At 42.5% G+C, this 17,500-nt stretch overlaps 1 protein-coding gene across 1 annotated transcript; it reads right to left on the bottom strand.

Moving 5' to 3' along the window:
- Window positions 1–5,820: 5,820 nt before the first annotated feature.
- On the bottom strand, window positions 5,821–14,935 carry gh1 (growth hormone 1). The gene is made up of 6 exons (XM_071927090.2): window positions 14,926–14,935; window positions 10,331–10,464; window positions 10,022–10,138; window positions 9,668–9,811; window positions 5,961–6,107; window positions 5,821–5,883 (listed from the first exon to the last, which is right to left on the bottom strand). The coding sequence occupies exons 1-6, from the start codon at window positions 14,933–14,935 to the stop codon at window positions 5,821–5,823; spliced, it is 615 nt and encodes a 204-aa protein (XP_071783191.1).
- Window positions 14,936–17,500: the final 2,565 nt, after the last annotated feature.

Here is a 17,500-nt window from a genome sequence, read left to right as displayed (position 1 = left end):
CCTAACCCTTAACCCCACCCCCACCCACATCCTCACCCCAACCCCACCTTTCCCACATCTAAATCCTATCTCACCCCAATCCCTAACCTTAACCACACCCACACCCATCCCCTAACCTCAACCCCACCCTTTAGCTATCCCTAACCCCAACCTTTGACCCCCACCCCTGCCCCCAACCTTCATGGGATCACAATTTGACCCACACTTTTGACCCCAAAAATCCAGAGGAGCAGTGGGCAATTTCTGACCCCTGCTCCTGACCTTTAGGGGCCTGCACCTCACCCCTATATTTGACCCCAGGGGCCTACACTTCACCCCTATGTTTGACCCCAGGCCCACACGGGCTACGGGGAATTTTTCAGCATCAAATTGATGGAATAAAACACCCCACACCCCACACCACCACTACGAAATCGGATGGGGGGTTAGGCTCAGGTGGGGGGCTTGATCGGTCTCAGGGACTCACAGTGATGGCCAGTGCATTCAGTTTCGTCTCCTACGGAGACGAAACCAAACTTCTCCTTCACCTAACCCTAACCCTAACCCTAACCCTAACCCTAATCCCTAACCTTAACCACACCCACACCCATCCCCTAACCTCAACCCCACCCTTTACCTATCCCTAACCCCAACCTTTGACCCCCACCCCTGCCCCCAACCTTCATGGGATCACAATTTGACCCACACTTTTGACCCCAAAAATCCAGGGGAGCAGTGGGCAAATTCTGACCCCTGCTCCTGACCTTTAGGGGCCTGCACCTCACCCCTATGTTTGACCCCAGGGGCCTGCACCCCACCCCTATGTTTGACCCCAGGCCCACACGGGCTACGGGGAATTTTTCAGCATCAAACTGATGGAACAAAACACCCCACACCCCACACCACCACTACGAAATCGGATGGGGGGTTAGGCTCAGGTGGGGGGCTTGATCGGTCTCAGGGACTCACAGTGATGGCCAGTGCATTCAGTTTCGTCTCCTACGGAGACGAAACCAAACTTCTCCTTCACCTAACCTCACTACAAGTAGGGTCCAATCGACTCCAAATGGCCCGAAACGTGCTCCTAGACACTTTTTGGGAAAACGTTTCGGACGTGGCACTTAGGCAAATTTTAACATCGTTTTTGCATGGAAGTCTATGGCAGCTACCACTTTCGGTGGTCGTAGAAAGTCGGGGGTGGTACCGTTGGATCGGGCGTCCCCGTTAACCTAGGGGCGGAGCTTGGTTCCGAGTCTCTACGACCTTCACAAAAAAAGTTATTCAAGAAAGGGTCTTCCCGGAATGGTCTAAATTGCGGTTTCGACCACTTCCGATGGTCGTAGGAAGTCGAGGGTGGTACCGTCCGATCGGGCGTCCCCCTAAACCTATTCAAGGAACTTGGTTCCGAGTCTCTACGACCTTCACAAAAAAAGTTATTCAAGAAAGGGTCTTCCCAGAGTGGTTTTCATCCCCTATCCTCTAAGACTAAGTCTAAGACTAAGTCTAACCCTAGTCTAAGTCTAAGACTAAGTCTAAGTCTAAGTCTGACCTTAGTCTAAGTCTAAGTCTAAGTCTAACCTTAGTCTAAGTCTAACTCTAACCCTAACCTCTAAGACTAAGTCTAAGACTAAGTCTAACCCTAGTCTAAGTCTAAGACTAAGTCTAAGTCTAAGTCTGACCTTAGTCTAAGTCTAAGTCTAAGTCTAACCTTAGTCTAAGTCTAACTCTAACCCTAACCTCTAAGACTAAGTCTAAGACTAAGTCTAACCCTAGTCTAAGTCTAAGACTAAGTCTAAGTCTAAGTCTAAGTCTGACCTTAGTCTAAGTCTAAGTCTAAGTCTAACCTTAGTCTAAGTCTAACTCTAACCCTAACCTCTAAGACTAAGTCTAAGACTAAGTCTAAGACTAAGTCTAACCCTAGTCTAAGTCTAAGTCTAAGACTAAGTCTAAGTCTAAGTCTAAGTCTAAGTCTGACCTTAGTCTAAGTCTAAGTATTAGCCTTCCAAATACAGACTTCCAATTGGAGACTCCCAAATTCTACTATGGAACTGCACAATTTGGACCTGACTTTTGCTCCAAACTTGGAAGTTCTTTGAATGAGGTGTCTATGGCAGCTACCCCTTCCCGTGGTCGTAGAAAGACGCGGGTGGTACCGTTGGAAAGCTCGTCCCCGGAAACCTATTCAAGGACCTTGGTTCCGAGTCTCTATGACCTTCACAAAAAAAGTTATGCAAGAAAGGTCGTTTGGAGAGTGCTTTTTTTCAAACTTTCATATCTCGCGATAGGAAAGTGCTAGGGACATGGGACCGGCACCTATGGACTCAGGGGGACACCCTGGACACGCCCACCAACTTTGGTCACCCTAGCACATGGCAAAAAAATTCACTACAAGTAGGGTCCAATCCACTCCAAATGGCCCGAAACGTGCTCCTAGACACTTTTTGGGAAAACGTTTCGGACGTGGCACTTAGGCAAATTTTCACATACTTTTTGCATGGGAGTCTATGGCAGCTACCACTTCCGGTGGTCGTAGGAAGTCGGGGGTGGTACCGTTGGAAAGGTCGTCCCCGAAAACCTATTCAAGGAACTTGGTTTCGAGTCTCTACGACCTTCAGAAAGAAAGTTATTCAACTTTATCAACATCAGTACCCTACTGGTTTCAGTTTTCATCCCATTACCCTAACCTTAACCCCACTCCTTTTATCTATCCCTAACCCCAACCTTTAACCCCTACTCCTACTCCGAAGGAGTAGGGGTCTTTTTCACCAAACCTCTTTCTTACCCAACTTCTTCTTCACCTAACCCTAAGGGCTTATAAACATTCATTATTTTAAAGTGTTACCAGTGTTGTGAATAAATGAGAACTGATTTGTGATTCTAGTAAATGTTGAGTATTTACAAAATTGTGAGAGAATGATCATCCTCAGAGTATTAGGGGGAATTTGAGGGGGCTTGCTGTCTAATGATCTGTCCCGTCATGCTGAGCAGCGGCACCTCATGCTCTCCCTCCTTACACTCGCCTCCTCCTGCTCCTCCATCCAGTGCATGAACTCTCACCTTGAGGCTTGTTGATATTCACAGAAAGTTTTCAGCATCTTTTCCATGGTGTCAGTTTGCGTATGGTCTCGCCTTACTATAGATGTCTGTAAGAGATCATGAAACAGTTCAGCCATAAGAGAAAGTATGACAAGGCTGACTTGCGCCTTTCCCAAATAGAAAAATGTCTGCAAAATAAAAATTTTATTAGAAATAAATAGGTATGTAAACAGGCATTTAAAATAGCAGAGTAAAAATGGGTTCCAATTATTAGTTTAGGCGAAGGTCACTCGTTTGCTGGAAAAGAGTCCCGTGTTTTAATATGCAAATTCGGTGTTGCACTAATGTAAATTCATGTGTAAATTATATAATTTCAGAGTTGAATTAATGACAAATGAGATGGGATGACAAGTGTGTGTGTGTGTGAGAGAGGGAGAGAGAGATTCACAGAGGTTGACATCAAGCTGTTTGACAGCATTTAAGATTCATGATAAGAATGACAGACAGCTGGTATATTGCTGTAGCAATATACCAGTAGCATTGCTGCAGCTGTATTTAACACACCTGGCAGGGTGATCAGCTCTTCTGTCGGAAATGTCGACCCACTTGATTCGCCAGCATCCACTCTCTCCTCAAACGAATTTGATCGGGCCGGTTGACATTTTCAACAGATCCACCGATGTCTTCCACCGAATTGTAGCCGCTGGCAGGCTCCACACTGGGCGGTCTCTCCTCACTGGGTCCAGTATGTCATAAAAATGACAAGTGATGCGCTAAGTGCCTCTTTAGCCCTGGGCTAAGGAGGCACTTAGCCCTCGGCTTAGCACTGTGTGAAAACCACTTTTAATATCCTGGAATGCTTGGAGTCTGTTATCCTGCACAATGTCACATATGAAAGATATGTTGCCCCCGAATGTAATACCATAATTATTGAATAAAGGGATATGCAAATGATATTTACAAGAAGAGTCTGATATTTTCTCAAAAGCACGCCACACAAGAGTCAACTGAGATATTATTGGACCAAAATGAAGCATACAATGTTTATCGGAAATATTGGAATAGACGTCATCTTCTTCTAAGCGGTGTGGTTTAACTATGGAGTCTTCAATTGGGAGCCAGGGATTTGTTATACCAGGGTTTAGCCATGTGCTTAACGCTCTCATGATAAAAGCCCAAAAGTAGAATTTGAAACTATTTTGACCTCCAGAATTCCTCGTTCTTTGAAGAGGAGCGTATTTGATCTTGGGAGGTTTATCATTCCAAATAAATGTATTAATTGCAGAGTGAAGTCTATTCCAATATCCAGCTGGTGGAGAGAGAGCTATCATAGAGCTGCAAAAGTTAATTCTTGGTACTATATTTATTTTAACTATAGAGAAGCACGCCTGGATGGATTGGGGAATCGATTTCCACCTAGCTAGATCAGACAAAACTTTATTGAGTGTTGAGCCATAATTGTCTGTAGTGATTTTGGAGAGAGCAGAATAAATGTTCAATCCAAGATAACAAACCTGTTTATAGCAATTAGGGGAATAATAGAGGCACCGTATCATTTAAAGGTTAACCCTAACTGATCTGTTGAAGGGAAAAGTAAAGTTCATCTGGTTCACCTGTTTGTCTTTGATAACGTCAAAGCTCTGCTTTTTGTTTCTCCAGTGTTGGCCTGGTTTGACAGTTTGATCCTTTAAACTCCAGGTTGATGCTCGCCATGTAGGAGCCGGAGCTGTCTTGCTGCAGTCTGATGACAAGGGGATAGATCATTCTATTGATTATTTCTCCAAAAAGTTCAACTCTCACCAGCTGATCTAGTCAGTCTTCAAAAAGGAGGCCATTTCATTAATCTGGGCTCTAAAGGTCTTTGAAGTGTATGTAGGTTCGTCTGCTGTCGGGTGGCGAAGGGACCGACAGGACCGCAGCACACGGCGGCGTGCCGCTGCTGGAAGCAGCTGGAGAGCAGCGCCAGGTACAATCCTAAGCCCCAGCCCTTAGCCCCAGCCCTAAACCCTAGTCCTAAGCCCCAGTCCTAAGCCCCAGCCCTTAGCCCCAGCCCTTAGCCCCAGTCCTAAGCTCCAGCCCTAAGGCCCAGCCCTTAGCCCCAGTCCTAAACTCCAGCTCTAAGCCCCAGTCCTAAGCCCCAGCCCTAAGCCCCAGCCCTAAGCCCCAGTCATAACTGACTGAAGTAGGCAACAAACCCTTCCTAGCACTGGAGCCAGCTTGCCCCCTGACCAGCTGTGTTTATCACCGGCGGCCCTGAACAGCCGCGGAGACACCTTCCCTCCCAAGAGAGTGCCGAGCCACAGAACCACACGCAGCCTCCCGCTCTCTCTTTTTATCAGGTCTGAGTCTGCAGTCAGCAGGTGTAAGGAATCAGTCCATAATTAGTCTGTTCATCACAGGGAGACAGCAGTCGCTGCTGCCTCACTATAATATGCTCTACCAGCCTTCTGGTGCAGATGGGAGTTCTGCTGTGTCTTTGCTGCTCAGCTGCTGTGGGATTTAGGTGTGTGTGTGTGTGTTATTAACTTTGATATGAAGAAAATATGGAGACAGCTGAATGCAACACAGCAGAAAGTTTATTTAAGATGTTGAAAACACCAAGCAGACAGTAGGACAAGACTTTATATCATTCATAATAATGACCTGATCTGATTTCAGCACCACATCAGTTCTGCTCTACCTGCTACAGAACAACAAACTATTAAATAGCTGCTACTGTTGGTTGACAGTCAAAGAAAATGGCTGCCCAGATGGAGGTGGGGCTACAGAGCAGAGGGGCGTGGGATACATCATGCAGAGGCCGGGCTACAGAGTGCAGTTGGCTTCTGGAGAGAGTCGACACTTGGCTACAGTCAGGTAGGTCTCCACCTGTAAATACGACAATAATCATCATCATCATCATCACCACATTCATCCTGCTCTCTCCCTCCCTCCCTACTTCCTACCTTATGCATGTCTTTCTTGAAGCAGGCCAGCAGTTCGTAGGTCCTGCGGAGCGACTCCTCAGCTCCCAGGCTCTGGTAGTAGTTCCCATAAGGAGCCAGCTGGAGAGCGGAGTTCTCAGTGAAGATCTCAGCTCCGTCCTGGTTCGCCTGCAGGACCAGCAGGACCAGCAGGTACATCACTTTAGTTACTCAGCTAGCGTAATAGTGGCCAAATCCAAAAATGTTCTCTCAAAAATTGACAATCAATAATGATGAATAATTCACCCTGTAATGTTTTAATCTATGTTCCTCATAGATTCATCATGAACAGGCCTTTTCATAATTATTATATAAAAATGCTTCAGCTACAGCAGTTGAGACTAACAGTGCATGTTGTACCATTCCTAAACAATTTGGACATGTATATTGTCCAACTACATTATCTAGTCCATAAGCATACTGAATTAAATCCACTGATTGGCGTCATTTCAAATATTAATATGGGTGAAATTCAGGGTAAAGGCAATCATAAAAGGCAACAATAAGACAGTGACTGTTGCTTTGATGGAGCATTTGGAGCGTTGAGGAACATTGAGCGTTGAGCAGTTGAAGTGGGCCGGTACTCACCGGTACGCAGTACCGGCACTTCTACATTTTACTCTTTGGCGTACGTGACTTTTTCTTGCGCACCGGCACTTCTCAAACGCTGCCGATACTCTTTTCTGCCCTCTCCCAATCAGGATCTATGGGCAATTCATGGCCCTAAATAAACTACATTACCCAGGGGGCACGGCGTGATGGAAATCAGATCACCTGTTCCGCTCTCGCCTGCCTGCTTTTCCCTGTCGGTGGCTAGTAGACCGTCAGTAATGCCTCAAGAATGAGGGAATAAGAACCGAACCACTCCTAAAAGTTAAATCTATTGAAACAAATGTTTCTTGTTGTATTGGATACGTTCCATATTGAAGAGGAGATCCTAGCGATTGTTAATAGACCTTAAAGTGATGGACTACCAGGTATGTTTGCCAGTTAGTTTGCCAGAGTTTTAAATGCAGTTTGGCGCAGTGTCCTCTCTCTGAGAGAGAGAGAATGGAACGGCTAATCACCGGTTCGGTACTTTATGAAACTGCCACCATCAAGTGAACTCTCTGGGCGGTGGACAAACTTTCCTAACATGTAAATCTGGAGAGAGATGCTGATGAAACAGCAGTCAAAGAACCAACAATAAATTAATAACAGTGTTCGGGGGGAGGAGGGAGGAGGGAGCGTTGAGCAGGGAGGAGGGAGGAGGGAGGAGGGAGTGTTGCGGAGGGAGGAGGGAGGAGGGAGGAGGGAGCGTTGAGCAGGGAGGAGGGAGCGTTGAGCAGGGAGTAGGGAGCAGGGAGGAGGGAGGGAGGAAGAGTGAGCAGGGAGCGTGTTTAGACAGCGCACCAACGTTTAGCTGAGAGTGATGAGTGGCGACTCAGCAGATTTAGTTTTATTGGACCTCTGCCCACCTTCTCCTTCAGGGAGGAGCTGCAGGCTGAGAGAAATATATTCAAACTAGAAAGGTGCATTTTCTGGAGAAAATGCGTGTGATTGCTGAGAGTGCAAACTGTTGCTTTTGACAGCCCATAATAACAAATACCTGGCATATGTGGTGTGTGTAGGCACGTGTGTGTGTTTCTGAACGTGACTGACCGTGGATCATCTGTTCAAACTGAAGCGGCTGAAGCAAAGTATAATATGTGTATGTAATGTTAAAACTGTGAGAAATGTGGCAGTTTAAAACCCTTCTGTGAAGGAGCTGTAATGAGTGTCTAAGTGATAAGTAATAATGTTAGAAATGCACTAAAATGTAAAAATTGTCAGAAGAAAAGGGTAAGCAAATATATAAAAGACACGTTAAAATGGAGAAGAGTGAAAAAATGAGAAGTGTGTGTGTGTGTGTCCAACAACGTGAGTGAGAGAAAAGCTGGAAGGTACTAGTAGTATGAAGAGTAAGAAGGCTTATATATAAAATCTGAAAAGTACAAGAAGTATGAATAGTATGAAGAGTGGGTATATATTCAGTAGAAAAAACAGAAAATATGAAAGTGACAAGTAATAATGTTAGAAATGTACTAAAATGTAATAGTACTAAGAAGTAAAAAGGTATAAAAATATATAGTTGGTAGGAAGACCTTGATGGCTAACAAACTAGAGATAGGAGAGATATTGTACTAAAATCTAATAATACTAAGAAGTAAAAAGGTATGAAAATATGTAAAAGACATGTTGAAATGGAGAAGAGTGAAATAAGCAGAAGAGCAGCAGAAACTACTGTGAAAAAGAGTGGAACACTAGTGTCAAACAAACGTTAATATCTCAAAAACTATACATCGCATTGCTTATATATTGACATTGTGAGAAGAAGTAGTTGAAGGGTTTGATGTATAATGCATGTATGTAGTGTTAAAGTTGTGTGAACTGTCACAGTTTTAAAATGTGTGAATTTAGTGAAAAGTACAGCCTGTAAAGTCTGCTAGAGAGAGTTATGACATCACGTGCTGGATCCCATTATAAAGGTTGAAACAAGTATAAAACTTAAACTGTGATTACTCAAAAAGTACAAAAGGTATCAAAAAGATGAATTAAAGTGATAAAGTACTAAAAGTGGTGACCCGTTTAAAGTTTGAGTTAGAGTTCAAAGAGGGCATGGTTTGAACATTCCGCCCATAGACTCCCATTATAAAAAAAAGTGGAAAAAAGTAGAATAGGTTAAAAAGTATAAAAGATATCAAAAAGTTGAATACAAGCACACATGTCCTAAACAAGCAGAACATTTTAAAGTTTGAATTGAATTTCTAGCTGAAAGTATGAAGGAGTATATAGGTGCTGACTCAGCAATCACACAATAAAGAGTGGGAATATTATACCTGTGATTGCTGACTCAGCAATCACACAATGATAATTATTTATCACGACAGGACAGGAGGCGAGTGTCCGGTCCACATCGGACAGGCCGGTCTCTGTCTGTCCTCCTGTCCCTCTTGTTGACTTTAATTCTTTTGGCTTTGGTTTTTTTTAATTTCACTGTTCTGCTGATAAATCAGTTTGATGCCGCTCGCTCACACCTGCTGACAGGCTGTATGTTTTAACTTGTTTATTAATCTGCCATCAAGTGTCCAGAAGCACTTTGTGGTGCCGCAACCTCAGTTACCAAAAACTACATTTCTACATCTTAAAAATTCTCCTCCTGCTTCTTTGTTCAGTCAGTTCAGCAGATCATCAGTGATCTTTCCTGCAGCATTTCAAGGGAACGCTGTCACCATATATGGTCATTTGGGGGCGTGTATTTATGTTAATGAGCGGCTGTGCGCGAGCATGATGACGGTTTAGAACGTGTAATATTTATAAAAGCAGATTGCTGACAGGTGTGCGTATGCACGCTTGATAGATACAGATTGTTTTGTACTTATGAACATTAAAAATTTTGTTCATAAGAGAGAATTTAGAAGTTTTTCTACGCAGCGTTGACGAGTCCTGGACCATCATCATCTGCCTCTCTCTCCTCTTTCCTGTCTTTCTTCACTGTGAACTATCGGATCTCCCAGAATGCAATCTAAGGCTTTGCACTTGTTGTTGGTGTATAAATTCAAAACCAATTGTCTCAAGATGTCTAAATACCTAGAAATATACCAGTGACATCTGATATTTAGCTTCATCAGAGTGTGTATTAGTCTGTGTGTCCGTGTGTGTGTGTGTACCCTGATCAGTAGGTGGATTCCAGTCTTCAGTTCTGTGAGTTTTGGTGAGATTTGGTTCCTGGGGGCAGAGCCTCCAGACAGAGAACGGCTGGGAAACTCCCAAGACTCAACCAAACGATAGGAGATAGACAGCAGCTTCAACACCTAGACCCAGTCAAACGATAGCAGATAGACAGAAGCTTCAACATCTAGACCCAGTCAAACGATAGCAGATAGACAGCAGCTTCAACACCTAGACCCAGTCAAACAATAACAGATAGACAGAAGCGTCAACACCTAGACCCAGTCAAACGATAGCAGTAGATTCTAGATATTTTACATAATGTGGGTATATTCTATATAAATGTTGTGTACAGAGCTGCGTTGGGTCTCATGCTTGTCGATGGGGCTGATGATGTAATCAGAGTTACAGAAATCCTGCAGGAAGATTTTATTGAGCTGACGTTGTTCCTCCGTCTGCAGAGAGCTCTCCTAAACACACACACACACACACACACACACACACACACACACACACAAAGCTTGTTAATAACATTCCAAATGTTTGACATATTCTCAAGATTTGATTGGCTGTTGAGTTGTGATTAATTAGACAGTGAACTCAGTCATTTTGTTGTTTAGGTGTTTAGGTCAGATCTGCTCTCTACGGACTGGCGGACTTACGAAGTCGGAGAAGATCCTCTGGGCCAGCAGGTGGAGGTGCTGGACTCTGCTGACGGCGATGGAGAACAGACGCTGGCTGTCGCTCAGAGGCTGGGCGGAGCTACTGACCAGTAGCACTGACAGCCACACACACACTGATAGACAGGCAGACAGACAGACAGACAGACAGACAGATAGGCAGACAGACAGACAGACAGACAGACAGACAGACAGGCTTTAGAGAAACGCCACCTGCTCTCATCTCACCAAGTTGACCAGAGCAGCTTAGAGTTAGTTTCTGATTCCTAATCTAATAATATAATAATGGACTAATAATTAATTCCTAATCAACTGTCAGACTAATAGTTCTACTGCTCTTATTTACCCTGGTAATGCTGTATTCCATGTGTTTTCTCTTTATTTTTCATCAATATGTTCTTTTCCATTAATTCCACCTCTCTGCGATGCCTGCATCAAAATAAAAATGGCTTAAAACCACTGAATAAACTGGACTGGGAAGTAGCATGTGAAGGTCTGGGTAATATATCAAAAATTATTTTGTGGGTTATAATGGAAGCTTGCACACCGGGGCGGAACTTTTGTGCTAATGAAATCTTTCGCTTTCTATGATGTCACATTTTAAGACATTGTCCCAGGCTAAAATAAGCATGTGACTTTTCGATCGCTCAAAGGCTCGGGTAGGGGATGATGCCCATCCAGCCTGTGACCGTCCTGCGCCTTCACACACAGCTGAGCCACACACTCTGAACCATGTTCAGTCACACAGTGGGCAGGTGGGCTAATACGGCTATAGGCACTAATTAAATTATCGCCTGCCAAGCAGAGTATGGTAGCGCTTCACAGACAACTGGTCTAATTTACCTCATACATGCTGCATGGCTCGGGGTCGGTTGGCCCCGCTCCATGTAAAACCAGTATTTTTCTATCAACACTAGAAAGGCCAGGGGCTGGCCTTGAGATTTAAAATTTAAATTTCTGAAACACTGGAAGTACTATGGTCTTATCCTCCCATGACTTTTTCCAAATATTTGGCCTTTAAAGGCGTTTTCAGAATTCTAAAAAATGACAATTGTAAATACACTTGTGGAATTTTTTCCCTGCAACATGCCCGCAACTTACAGCAATATAACGGCTGCAGGGCATGAAAGTCTCTCCCTCTCCTTACTTTTCCACTTTACCATCAACCTAACCTTCCATGTATGTAAAAATTGAGTTAGTTTCAAGTTATAAGTATCTGGGTTTCCACATTCAACAATTATCATTTAAGCCTAACATTGAAAATCTTGTTTCTAAACTCAAGCTGAAATTAGGCTTTTATTATAGGAATAAATCATGCTTCTCTTTTCAAGCTAAGAAATATCTGGTATCGGCAACCTTCCTACCGCTGCTAGATTATGGAGCTTTATATGAATGCTTCTGCACAATGTCTAAGGCTTGACATGTCTATCACAGTGCCTTGAGATTCATCACCAGCTGTAAATTCCTTACGCACCATTGCACCTTGTATGCTAGAGCCAGATGGCCTTCTTTGTTCGTATGCAGGCAAACCCACTGGCTGACTTTTATCTCAAAGTCACTCCTTGGGCTGCTCCCTACTTACTTGTGTACATATTTGTCTAGAAATGTATGTGTTCATGGCCTACGCTCACAGAATTATCTGCACAGAGTTGGGCAAAAAAGCTTGAAAGTATTCTGCACCCTTCTCTTGGAATGCTCTTCAGACTGACTTAAAACTGTCTGAATTGATTTCCTTTGGAGAATTCAAATCAGTTTTAAAAGACTTGGAAGGAAACTTGATTAGTCAATGTCTCTGCCATTAATCTACTTGACCTGTTTTGACCCGGTTTTAGACTGGTTTGACTCTTATTTAACATGGTGATATGGCTGAGTTAACTATTTTACTAAAGTGCCTGCTAGATATTCAGTGCTGGATGTCACTCAACTTCCTACAGCTCAACAGTGATAAATCCCAGGTCCTTACCATTGGTTCATCATCAGTCAGCGCTGACATCCAAAACCATCTGGGCCCTCTTTCTACAAATGTAACATCTAGCTGCAGATATTTAGGAGTCATCTTCGACTCAGGTTTAACCTTAGATAATCAGGTCAAGACAGTGGTACAGTCTTCCTTCAACTCAGAGGACTTTCTAAGATTAAGGCATTTTTATGGTTTAAACACTTGGAGATTGTGACACATGCTTTTATTATTATTATTTACACACCTTGACTACTGCAATGCCTTATACTCCTGTCTGAGCTCTCAAAACATCAGACTACAACTAGTGCAAAATGCTGCAGCCAGACTCCAGACTCCTTACCAGTACCAAGAGAAGGCAGCGCATTACCCCCAATTTAGCATCTCTCCATTGGTTACCAGTAAAATTCAGAATTGATTTTAACATTTTATTAATCACTTTTAAAGCACTTGTGGGGCTGGGTCCTTCTTACATCTCTGATCTTTTAACCCCATATGAGCCAAGGTGCAGTCTAAGATCCTCAGGCTCAGGTCTTCTGGTTGTTCCACAGTCAAGGCTGAGAACAAAGGGAGATGGTTTCTCCTTCAGGTCCAGACTGTGGAACAACCTGCCTGGGGAGGTTAGGTCAGCCATTTCAGTGTCTTCTTTTAAATCACTTTTAAAAACTCACTTTTACCGTCTGGCTTTTACTTGAACCTTTTACTGGCTTTTACTAATGTGTTTATAACCTCTGATGTCTTACCTTTTCATGTAATTTTGCTTTTTTTTGGTAACTGTGTTTTGATAAGTGCTATAGTGCTATATAAATAAAGTTTCTTATTATCATTATTATTATTATTATTATTGTTGTTGGATTATGTTTGTGTGTGTGTTAACTGTTATTCCTGTTATGCTCTTATGTTGTCCTGGTAAGTAACTGTGTTCAATGCTGCCCTCTTGGCCCGGTTGCTCTTGTAAAAGAGATTTGCTTTTAATCTCAATGAGATATTACCTGGTTAAATAAAGGTTAAAGAAAATAATAATCAAAACTCCATGTAAAGTAATTTCACACATATGATTACTCACATTGCTTTAGAACAACAGTGTGATGAAGTGCGTGTGTAAAAGCACATTCCCAAAAGGATTTAATGGACAGAGCTCATTATATATGTATAAATATTTGACATTTAGCAAATGTTATGAATACTGGTTATTCCCTATTATTTTATACTATATAACACTGTATGTGAGACGAATGCATGCGTAAAAGCACAAGAATTCCATGCAGTGAATTCACAATGATTGAAGAATCCTGTCATGTTTTTAAAACCTTATCGTTCGTTACTCTTTATCATTTAATTGCACAGTTGTTGCCGTTTTGCTACTCAAGCGCGTTTGGCGACGTACCTGTAATATTTTATATAGTAAAGTAATGGTTACGCCTCCGTTTCCCCCTGTATCTATTGTAGGCTATTTTAGAAATAAATACACAGACAATTGATTGTGTTGTTTTTATTCCAAAGATAAAGTTTTGAATTATGGTGGTTTTTCATCATGTAGGCTACATTAGTTTCTTAAATTTGCTGTGGATGCAAACATCAGCTGTAATGCTGATGTTGCCTGTTGCCTGCTGTGGCTGTAGAAACCTGTAGTCCAGAGAAAAGCTGAGAATGATCCGTCTCTCATGGTCACCTTGTTTCTTTTCTGTATTCCTGTTGGTTTCAATTATAAATATTCATCATGGACTAATGAGTAGTCCATGATGACTGCTGCTACTTTTCTCTCAGATAAAAACCACGATTTGTTTTCTGTTGGTGTGAAATTGGAACACTAGAATGCGAAAATTTCACACTGGACTCGGTGTGTAAGCTTCACATGCAGGAAAATTGCCGTGTGAATATTTTGCAAATGTGCGACGCATTTTTGTGTCGCACAGGTGTGCAACAGCCTTTAACCCACTTGTATCTAGGCTGGCCCTCACGTTAAAACAAAATGAACCTGCTGAATATCACTGGTCGGTGCTCAGTGGTCCGCTTGTAATTGTCATTTGAAATTGGTTTTAACATCCATTGCAATAATGTGTTTGCCAGATAATCATGTTTGGATCCAAACTCTTTCTATCACAGTTTGGTTTGAGCAGTGAGTGTGGGAGGCGGTTAACGCACCATTTAAGTTGTTTACCAACCGCTGTTACACAAAACTGAAGAAGAAGAAGAAGAGCAGTGAGTGTGCTGTTGGAGTGTTCGGCTTGTTGACTCCTCGCCTGACTGTCCTCGCCTGTCCACTGACACAGAATCAAACCAACCCCAACCTGTCTACTGACACAGAATCAAACCAACCCCAACCTGTCCACTGACAGAATCAAACCAACTCCAACCTGTCCACTGACACAGAATCAAACCAACCCCAACCTGTCCACTGACAGAATCAAACCAACCCCAACCTGTCCACTGACAGAATCAAACCAACCCCAACCTGTCCACTGACAGAATCAAACCAACCCTAACCTGTCCACTGACACAGAATCAAACCAACCCCAACCTGTCCACTGACAGAATCAAACCAAACCCAACCTGTCCACTGACAGAATCAAACCAACCCCAACCTGTCCACTGACAGAATCAAACCAAGACATCTTACCTCTGTCCATAGCTGGTCTGGGTTCAGGTTCGAGTTCAGGTTCAGTAAGGCTCGGTGGTCTTGGTGCGGAGCTAGCTGCTCTGAGGTCAGCTTGTTCTGCTGCTTTGGGCTCTGAGGTTACAGTTTTATAGCAGAAAACTTGATGAATTTACCCATAAAGTTTTCTGAAACAACTGAAACATGATACATCCAAACAGGCATGGAGAAGGCCTCTGTGTGTGTGTGTGTGTGTGTGTGTGTGTGTGTGTGTGTGTGTGTGTGTGTGTGTCTGTGTGTGTCTGTGTCTGTCTGTGTGTGTGTGTTTTTAGTGAATTTATTCCTCCTGGTCCTTTAAAACATATGCACTGTTAGTTTTCTTTATGATGTATCTTTCTATTTATCTAGTTACTATGGGACAAATATTTTTAACAATAATTATTATAGCCAGATATTATTCTGCCATTTGGTTATTTATTCTAATCCATCTTGTGAAGCCATATTGTCTACATACTGTCCTGTTAGGCCTACTGTAACATAATATATTATTATTGTGTTAAGAATTACATACAGTATAGGCTTACTGTAACAAATAACCGCTATATTATTATTGTTTGAATTGTTAGAAGAATGAAAACAGCTGTCAGTCATATTTCTTAGTGAGGAATCTATAATCAAAATCATCACAAGGTCCTGATGTATTCACTTTGAGGAACAAAGCTAGCTTAAGTCCTTAACTCTTAATGATAAAGGTGTTAGATCTACATACAGAAACTGGAAAGAGAATTACGTGGCTGAAGTGACGCAACCGGCCTCAGTTTTGATGTTTTTGTTCTGAGAGACGTGATCCATCCTGCTGAATTTATTCATATCTGTCACTGATCTGGGGTCGGTCAGTCATAAATTCATCAGTCAGACACGGGCAGCGTTATGTCATGGAGGAAACTGAATAGATTCAAAACTCCATGACATCGATACCAAAGAGACGGATAGAGGAGGTGAACAACTATAAATGTTAACAAGAACATGACATGCAACCAGAAGCAGGTTGTCAACACGCTAACACTGTTGAACTCATAAAGACACAAACAGCTTGTCAACACGCTAACACTGTTGAACTCATAAAGACACAAACAGCTTGTCAACACGCTAACACTGTTGAACTCATAAAGACACAAACAGCTTGTCAACACGCTAACACTGTTGAACTCATAAAGACACAAACAGCTTGTCAACACACTAACACTGTTGTCTCATTGTCATTCTATTTAGTCGTATTTTACCGCTCACTGGGGCCCAACTATCATTACTTAAATAAATTCTCTGATTTCATCTCTGACTTAGTGATTCGAGCCGATAACATAATAATATCAGCATTCACCTACACAACACTTCTGATCCTCTTAGCAAGGCTTTTTCAACACTTATTGATTAATTTTATTAATCCATCCATCGCCATGGTAACACCCTCGATCTGGTCCTGGCCCACGGTATTTCTATCTTTAATCTAGTAGTCTAGTCTGTACCAGCCTTATCTGACCATTACTTTAAATTCCAAATTTAATTGACTTGTCCTTGGAGTAATCATGACAATAACTGTAGCAGCTGTCGTATCAATGCTACCGCTAACGACACTCGCTGAACAACTGCCCAATATTCTTGCTCTATCCACTGTTCGTATTTTTAATTTTATGTAATACAGAAGACACAAGAAACTTTTAGAATCAACACCAATTTATTGAATACAAGTATTAAAATGTAACAAATGAACACAAACTATATACAGGAATGTGTGTGTATGAATATTGGTGAATGTGTGTGTGTGTCCATCCTTATTGGAGTCAGATGGCACCCTGAAGCAGCTTGACTCATTGCCAACAATACAAACCCAGTCCATCACCCAGTCACAGGACACCTGGAGGAACAGGGTGAAAGATTAGCAAAGTTTTCATTAATGGAATTCACATATTTGTGGAACTGTAGTAGTTCCTGCTCAGTCAAATCAAAAAAAAAAATTATATCATCAATATATCTAGCATACCATGCTATTTTATCGAAGAATGGATTTTTTGGGTTTAGGATGAATTCCTCCTCCCATAATCCCAGGTAGAGGTTCGCATAGCTGGGAGCATAGGAAGCCCCCATGGCCGTCCCAGAGCACTGTCTGTATATTGATCCTGAAAAAGAAAAATATTGTTATTTAAGGTCCGTTCAGTCAGCTCCATTAGGAAGCCAGTGGGTGGGCCACATCCATCTGGTCTTACTGTTTTAGGGCGGTTAGACGTTCCCTATATGTTCATGTACAGGGACATCCATAGTGACCATGAAAGCTGATCCAATATTGTCCAACTCTGCCAGTTTTTTAAGTGTATGAGTCATATAAATGATGGTAATTTGTGTACCAATGGTTTTATATGGAAGTCAATATATTTCAAAACGGGTTCCAAGATGGTCTCATTGTTGCTGATAATTGGCCTTCCTGCTGGATTTTGTAAATGTTTGTGCACTTTTGGCAGCATGGCCAGTCTGGGGTAGGTGGGAAGTAAAAAATCATGTTCCTGTGTTGTAATCATGTTTTCCTCTTGAGCTCTCTCCAGAA

Source organism: Centroberyx gerrardi, chromosome 7, assembly GCF_048128805.1.
Source record: "Centroberyx gerrardi isolate f3 chromosome 7, fCenGer3.hap1.cur.20231027, whole genome shotgun sequence".
Classification (NCBI taxonomy): domain Eukaryota; kingdom Metazoa; phylum Chordata; class Actinopteri; order Beryciformes; family Berycidae; genus Centroberyx; species Centroberyx gerrardi.
Note: the sequence above shows the minus strand (reverse complement) of the source record. Positions and strands in the feature narration are given on the sequence as shown.